This window comes from Mirounga leonina, unplaced genomic scaffold, assembly GCF_011800145.1.
Source record: "Mirounga leonina isolate KUSES-001 unplaced genomic scaffold, KU_Mleo_1.0 Mir_97, whole genome shotgun sequence".
Taxonomy (NCBI): domain Eukaryota; kingdom Metazoa; phylum Chordata; class Mammalia; order Carnivora; family Phocidae; genus Mirounga; species Mirounga leonina.
The window spans coordinates 7,673,355-7,681,810 of NW_023270889.1; the positions used below are offsets into that span (position 1 = coordinate 7,673,355).

The following is an 8,456-nucleotide window of genomic DNA, read 5'->3' on the forward strand; positions in this document are numbered from 1 at the left end:
TTAATAATTTAATAATTATATTTAATAATAAAGATATTGGTATCTCAATTAAAAGTATTACTGTTTGTCTTATTAAAGTGTTATTGCTATTGATTCTGTTGGTTTGGGTTTTGTTATTGTAATATTTCCAGTATTCAGAGAGTTGGGTGGGTCATTTGCCATGAATGTCTGTCCCCGATTTTGTTCTGTCTGTGATCCAATTTTGTATCAAGGCTTTAAAAATTTCCTGCTCAAGATCTGTTAAGATTAATGCTAAAACACTGCACATCAAATTCATGATATAAAAATTAGATTCAGGGTTTTAAAGAAATGATCCTGTTATTACAGAGCGATGAACCAGCTTCCCCTCTTACTGAGCTGTGTAGTCTCTTGCTGCTCGAAGTGTGATTCCCAGAGCTGCAGCAGTGGCATCGTTTGAGGGCTTATTAGAAACGCAGTTTGAAAAACACTGGTATAAAGAACGCTTTATAGAGCATAGTAAAACAGAAACAAAGCAAAGGTTTATGCTACTATTGGAGAAAGGATTCCCAGGATAAAGATAAAAACAGTAAGAAAGATTCACTTGCCTGCTATCAGCATCTCAAGTTTGTGAGTGCCATTTAAGAAGGCCAATACGTAAATAAAGATAATGTTTTGAATGTGTTTGGTTAAGGTTACATTTCCCTGTTCTAGTGGACTTCACACCTTACGGAGCCACATCGCACTATGGATGCCTACAGATGAAAGTGTCCACTGCTAACATCGAGGAAGCAGGAAGGACTCACCAAGCAATGATGCATGAAATTGCTATGCCCAATTAATATCCTCGCAGATACTTTTTGGAACCATGGGATAATGTTTGGTAATGAAGAGTGAATGAGGCTTTTTCTTTACCTTAATGTGAAGACATTTGGTCATTAGTACTTCTCACAGCATGGACACTTGGACTGGTCGGGAGTAGTCCTGAAGGGGATGGGGATAATTTTGTGCCAGAGGGACATGCTGAAAGGCATTACTGCACAGTAGTAAAGCGTATGGAGACAACCAACCAGATTCAGTTCCTGGCTTTACCACTTACTAGCTTATGTTGGATGAGTTACTTAATTCTGTCTGTTTCTTTATCCGTAATATGGGGGTGGTGATAGCACCTCCCTCATAGGCGTGTTATAAAGATTGCATGGCTTTATATACTTAAGTGCTTAGAACAAAGTGACAAATAGTAAACACTCAATCATTAGAAACAAGGGGCGCCTGGGTGGCTCAGTCGTTGAGCGTCTGCCTTCGGCCCAGGGTCTTGGGATCGAGCCTTGCATCAGGCTCCTTGCTCAGCAGGGAGCCTGCTTCTCCTCTCCCTCTCCCTGCCACTCCCCCTGCTTGTGCACTCTCTCTGTCAAATAAATAAATAAAATCTTTAAAAATAATAATAATAATTAGAAACAAAACTGCATTGCCTGCCCCATAGTAGGTATCCAGGTGTCAATATTAAGTGTTTGTAAAATGTGCCCATTGTCCATTTACTGCCCCTCAGCTTCAAATTCATCCTTAATTGCTAGTTCTGTGGAAGTAACATGAGCCCTTTAAATATCTTCCCTTCACCAGCTGGCCTGATGTTAAGCTCCGTCATGGAGGACACTGGAACGCATTGCAGCGAGAAGGGGTTCTCCTTCCAGGCTGCAGGTGCTCCTCCCCGGGGGGCTCATGCCGGCCCCACTCCCGCTGGGCTGCAGCTTCTCTGGCCCCCACTCCGGTAGCTCAGGACAGCTAGCAGCACCTGCCCAGGCAGTTTGGTGGCAGTTTGGTGGCAGAATGTCTCCAGCAGGACACCTCCCCGTGAAGAACTTGCCCCCTGCACACTGGAGGGCAGACCAAGGGATTTCTTGGCCATTCGGTGAGCCGCGGCTGTGCCCTCTCCAACACGGTCTGAATCTCAGCTGGGCAGGGAAGGGGGACAGGATCTCTTCCCTTGAAAACTACACTTCAGCTCTACCAATATCAGCCCTACCCATCCCTATACTCTTTAGAGTTCTGTTTACCTCCTTCTAGCCTATGTCTTGTTATAGTTAATAATTTGATATATTAAACTTACCCTGTTCAAATTTTTTATCAGGTTTCTGTCTCTTAATAAGACTCTCGCTGATAATGAATGAATAAATGGAACTTCAATATTCCAAACTATTCCCAGAAGTTTGTATGTTGCCTATAAGATGAATGATCCAAATTTTTAAAAATGTGTGTTAAATAGCTATACTCTTATCTATGATGAATTAAATGGAGGGGCACCTGGGTGGCTCAGTTGGTTAAGTATCTGCCTTGGGCTTGGGTCATGTTTCCAGGGTCCTGGGATTGAGTCCCTCATTGGGCTCCCTGCTCAGCTGGAAGTCTGCTTCTCCCTCTCCCTCTGCTGCTCCCCCTGCTTGTGCTCTCTCTCTCTCTCCTTCTCAAATGAATAAATAAAAATCTTTAACTGTTGAATCACAGACCTGTACCTCTGAAACAAATAATACATTATATGTTAAAAAAAAGAAGACAATAGTAGGAAGGGAAAAATTAAGGGGGGGAATCAGAGGGGGAGACGAACCTTGAGAGACTATGGACTCTGAGAAACAAACTGAGGGTTCTAGAGGGGAGGGGGTGGGGAGAGGGGTTAGCCTGGTGATGGGTATTAAAGAGGGCACATATTGAATGGAGCACTGGGTGTTATACGCAAACAATGAATCATGGAACACTACATCAAAAACTAATGATGTAATGTGATTAACATAACAATAAAATAAAATTTTTAAAAAATTAAATGAAGAAAATAGTAGGTAATGTGTAGATAGTTTTCCTTTTTATGTTTTCAAAAATCTGTGTGAATGTGTGTGGGTTCATATTTGCAAATGCATAGAGAGAGTTCTGGAAGGATACAGAGAACCCAGAGGGGTTATTATCTCTGGATAGAGGAGAGGGATGAAAGGAATGGAGAAGGGGGACTTTCACATTTTTTATTCTATATTTTCTATTTTAAAAATTTACACTGAGTATTTGTTACTTTTATAATTTTTATAATTTTAGGAATTAAATTCTTTGATTTTTGTGACTTTTCATAATTTTAATTTAAAAAGTTGGTGATAGAACCTGGTGAGAGGAAAGGGAAGGAAACAGACTATTATTTTTTTTTTAATATTTTATTTACTTATTTGACAGAGCACACAAGCAAGGGGAGGAGCAGAGGGAGAGGGAGAAGCAGACTCCCCACTGAATGGGGAGCCTGATGTGGGGCTTGATCCCAGGACCCTGGGATCATGACCTGAGCCAAAGGCAGACACTTAACCTACTGAGCCACCCAGGCGCCCTGGAAACTATTATTGAGCACGTCCTCTATGCCAAACACTTTCCTTATGTTATTTCATTTAATCATGAAAATAACTAGGTAAGAGAGGCATTATTATTCCTGTTTTACTATTAAGAAAATGGGCTCAGAGCGATTAAGTAATTTCTTAAGTTCATGTATTTAGAATTTTGACTGGGCTTTTTGGAGTCCAAAGTGACTTTTCCCAGTCTTGCCAGTGTTTTTCAAACTGGGTTTCATAGGAGGGGGCCTCTGGGTGTGTTCTCAGGGTTCATGAGCTCTACAGACAATTCCTAAATCTTAGTATGTCATCTCAGTCATAATCTTTAAATAGACATGTTCTGGATCTTCTGGAAGACTATCTTAAAAGAGTATTGTCAGGACATTTAAATTTTGCTTGTTATGCTAGTGTTGTTATCAAGTGAGACCCTACCTTAATTGTCCTAGGTCAGTCAGAAAAGAACAGACTGGAATTTCATAACACATTCATGCTAAGGGAGGACTCAGTTATATCATTGTGGTTCAAACAAAAAAGTCGGGATAAAGCACTTCTCATTCTGAACACGGTAGTATATGCACATAAAACTCAAAATTTTCATCTTAAGAATCAGTGCTATATTCATGTTTGGAATGATGATGTGAGTTTTGGCCAAACATTAACTATTAATTTAAATTAATATTATTATATTGACATATTCTTGGCTTTGTAGTTGTGTTTTTATGTAAAATTTAAATTTATTTGGGCGTTCATAACTGGTTTCATGTTTATATATCAAGTAACATAGTAAAATAATATAAAGGTCATCATTGAGAGTAAAAATGTTTTCCTTTAAAGGGGCCCATATACGACTCAGATTTGAGAAGACTGCTGTTATATCATTCTGCTTCTCCAGACATAGAAAGGCCATTTAAAAAACCCCTGGGGGCGCCTGGGTGGCTCAGTCAGTTGAACGGGTGACTCCTTGCTTTGGCTCAGGTCATGATCCCGGGGTCCTGGGATTGAGCCCCAGTCGGGGCTCCCTGCTCAGCGGGGATTCTGCTTCTCCCTCTCCCTCTGCCTACCCCCTGCTCGTTCTCTCTCTCTCAAATAAATAAATAAAATCTTAAAAAAAAAAAAAAAGATGCCAGCAGCAAGTCCCTAGCAAGAGTCTGTGTAAGGAGGAGCCATCCTACTCTGAGAAAATAGGTTGTCAGAAGTCCGTTTGGGTTCTGAAGCAAAATCCGCCAGCTTGCATCTGCCGGACACAAGCGGAGCCTTAGTCTCCATGTACAGAGTAAAAACGCCAGGCCCACAAAGCCCCAGACTGCGGCTTTGAATCATCTGGCTCAGGGCCACTGAGGATGGATGATAGACATTTTTATGGACTCAGCATTGAGTTCTGGGAGCCAGCAGCCACGTCAGCAGCTAGAGAGCTTGCCCTCCTACCTTTGGGTGAAATCCAAGCCTTTTAATTACAGGTAAGTCAACTGCTTCCTGATTTATGCACAGCACTTAGGGAATGCCAATTACTGAGCCCTAACATTAAAATGGTCATTTACGGGGGCACCTGGGTGGCTCAGTCCTTAAGCGTCTGCCTTCAGCTCAGGCCATGATCCCAGGGTCCTGGGATCGAGCCCCGCATCGGGCTCCCTGCTCGGCGGGAAGCCTGCTTCTCCCTCTCCCACTCCCCCTGCTTGTGTTCCCTCTCTCGCTGCGTCTCTGTCAAATAAATAAATGGAATCTTTAAAAAATAAATAAATAAAATAAATAAAAATAAAATGGTCACCTGCAGCAACAGTAAGATAATGGAACGGGTGATGCCCGTAAGAACAAAATGTAGTTCAAAGTCTCCAGCGGGCACAGACCACTTCCCGGTGCCCAGCCCCAGCCTGTGACGACTGCCAAAGCTACCTGTCCCTCCTTCCCTGCCCTGCTCAGTTTGCCCCCGTCCCTGCCTCCCTCCCCGTCCCAGGCCGGAATCCCGTAGAGCCTCCCACAGGGCACGCGGGACACAGAGGTAGTCCGCGGAAGTCTTTTCTGGAAAGCAGCTGGTTGCCCCGCTCGGTTCCACAGCTGCTCTCAGGCATTGCTTGTTTTTAAATGGCAGCGGACATTGTGATTTTCCGGTGGCCCAAACTGCTTTAGGGAAAAAAGCCCTGGGAACAACCCAGAAGGCCACCGCGGGGTCTCCTCGGCTCTCTCTCTTTCTTACCATCACCAACCGTTCCTTTTTCAAACCCCTCTGTGTTTGGCGGTCCCGCCCTCTCTGCCAGGACTGGGTCCCCCGCGAAGCTTGGCCCTGGGTCCTGGGTGCGGCGGGGGCACCCCGCACCTCCCCTGCCCCTCCGCCCGCCCTGCTCTCCTGCGGGGACAGTTGGAAACAGGTCAGGAAGCGGAAGGGAGAAACATACACTTTTATTTCAAAGTTTTATGTGAAAAAAAAAATTTTTGCACTGCCAAAACTAGGACTAAAGCCTTAGCAGGTAAACCTTTGAGAGACCGTGAAAGCGAATCCTAAAACTTCCATGGTGAATTCTTGTGGAAAAATTTTTACAGAAACATATAAGATGACACACTCCGTCTTTGTCTTGATAAGACAGATTGATAGAAGTGAAGAAGAGATCACCCAGGTTTTTTCCCGTGCTCATATAAAACCCAGTACACTGGTGCACTATACTGGGGCCCCTAAACAAATACCTGTAGGAACCAGGCAGTTAATAGGATGAGAGCCAACTTCAGAGGACAGAGGCTAGTCTGTTCCAGCCAGTTTTTGCCAGGGAACATGGAACCATTGTGGCCAGCTGTGATTTTTCAAGAGAAGCTTTAAAAAATCCAGTTTGTGGGGTGCCTGGGTGGCTCAGTTGGTTAAGCGACTGCCTTCGGCTCAGGTCATGATCCTGGAGTCCCAGGATCGAGTCCCGCATCGGGCTCCCTGCTCAGCAGGGAGTCTGCTTCTCCCTCTGACCCTCCCCCCTTTCATGTGCTCTCTCTCTCCTCTCATCCTCTCTCTCAAATAAATAAATAAAATCTTAAAAAAAAAAATCCAGTTTGTGTGTCTGTATGAGAATGTGTACATGAAATCTGTCAGTTTTTAAATGTTGGCTTAATGTTTTCTAAAGCAGACCAAATAAAACTTATATCTCACCTCTGTTCTGGATTTAGAGAATCTATTCAGAATAAAGGGGATAAGAGTCAAATCAGTCAAGTAATAAGTACTTATGTTTAGGTTTTCCTAAGTACAGTAGCAAACATTGCCTCTCGTCCAAATGCAGTTATAATCTCCATATATATGCTAGCAATTCACAAATTAAGTTCTCTTTGATATAATTTGTATGGTTTGATCTCCTCTATCCTGCATCCCTTTTTTTATAAAGACCCATTTATTTTTTAAATTTTATTTATTTATTGGAGAGAGAGACAGAGATAGCGAGAGAGAGAGCAGGAGCAGGGAGGAGAGAGGGTAGCAGGCTCCCCACTGAGCAGGGAGCCCGACGTGGGGCTCGATCCCAGGGCCCTGAGATCATGACCTGAGCTGAACACAGACGCTTAACCAATTGAGCCACCCAGGCGCCCCAAGACCCACTTATTTATTTTAGAGAGAGAGAGAGAGAAGGCAGTGGAAGGGGGCAGAGGGAGAGGGAGAGAAACAGATGCCCCGTTGAGCACAGAGCCCCAAGTGGGGCTCAATCCCATGACCGCAAGACCCCAAGATCATGACCTGAGCCAAAATCAAGAGTCAGAGGCTTAACCAACTGAGTCACCCAGCCGCCCCTCTCCTGCATCCCTTTTTCAATGTCAGATTGAAGTTTTGGTTTGCAGCATCCACAGGGCTGACTTTGTTGCTTACCACACCCCTAGCCCAGAAGGTCACGTCTGTCTTTCCTGTAGGAACATGCACACTTGTATCCAGTGTAGCAGGCTAGGGTGAGGGGGGAGACAGAGGAATAATAAGGGCTTTCTTCCAACTTCTACCTGGGGGTTTTCTAAGATACTGTTGTCAGAAAAGGAAACACAGCTTAAAGTTGCTGTATGGAAGGATCTCATCCTCCATGTGGCAAATTACTAATATGCCTGTTCAAATGAGGTTCCGTCCTTCTTGAAGATCAGGAACTTAAACCTACGCCGCTCTCTTGTAGATAATTGGAAATTCCTACCTGAAGAGATCGAACTTCCTGCCCCAAACTGCCACCAGCACCTCACTCCTTCCAGCTCCACCTTGGGAGGCAGCAGCCCGTCTTTCCACTGGAGGCTTAGAGAGCCAGCACCCCCACTCACCTTCTGAGGAGGGAAGGGCCACACAGGCAGCCAAGGCCACGAGAGCGAGTCCTGTCTGCTGCATTCCTGCCTGCCTCACCAGCCGGGGCTGCGCTGCAGCAGAGGCTGGAGGATCAGGAAATGAGGCTGGAGGTGGCCTTGGGAGCAGAGCATGTGGAGGAAAAGGAAGCAGGAAGCCCCGCCCCTGGAGGTGCTGGGGTACCCAGCTCATGTTTCTTTCCTTGAGACCAGGTTCTTTCTTAAGACCCAACCTGTCTGGTCTGGCAAGGTCAACAGTGTTAGACACCTGAGGGTCTGGCAACATCAGCAGGGATCTGGCAGTTGGTGAGGTCATTGTGAGTTGGGGGTGTGCATCAGAATCACTTGGGAACCATTAAAAAATAGTGATCTACTTGACTTCCTCCACAAACCTATACATCAGGATTTGGAGAGGGGGACCAGTCATTTGAATTATTTTGAAGCTCCATAGGTGATTCTGATGGACACCTCTATTGAGAACCACTGCCTAAAGGAATCAGAGTTTTTTTTTTTTTTAAAGATTTTATTTATTTATTTGACAGAGAGAGAGACACAGCGAGAGAGCGAACACAAGCAGGGGGAGTGGGAGCGAACACTGAGCAGGGAGCTCGACGCGGGGCTCGATCCCAGGACCTGGAATCATGACCTGAGCCGAAGGCAGACGCTTAACGACTGAGCCACCCAGGCGCCCGAATCAGAGTTTTTTAAGTGGCTTGGTGAAACTAAGAGTTTCTGGTTTCGGGGACAAGGGTGACAAGTCATAAAAAAAACATTATCTGGTGGAAAGATATGGAAAAATTCAACCCCACTCTGGTCTTGGTTTACAGCCAAATTGTTTCCAGTGGAGCTGTTAGTCTATTTAGGAGGAAAGTA

The 8,456-nt window shown here is 44.7% G+C and overlaps 1 protein-coding gene across 1 annotated transcript in view; it reads right to left on the reverse strand.

Moving 5' to 3' along the window:
* Nucleotides 1-8,073, reverse strand: part of LOC118006523 (C-C motif chemokine 28-like) — a 30,194-nt gene extending 22,121 nt beyond the window's left edge. Inside the window, exon 1 of the mRNA XM_034999204.1 lies at nt 7,566-8,073. Within this exon, the coding sequence (XP_034855095.1) occupies nt 7,566-7,899 (334 nt within the window). The 5' untranslated portion in view covers nt 7,900-8,073. The remainder of the gene's footprint in view (nt 1-7,565) is intronic.
* Between the last annotated feature and the right edge of the window lie 383 nt (nt 8,074-8,456).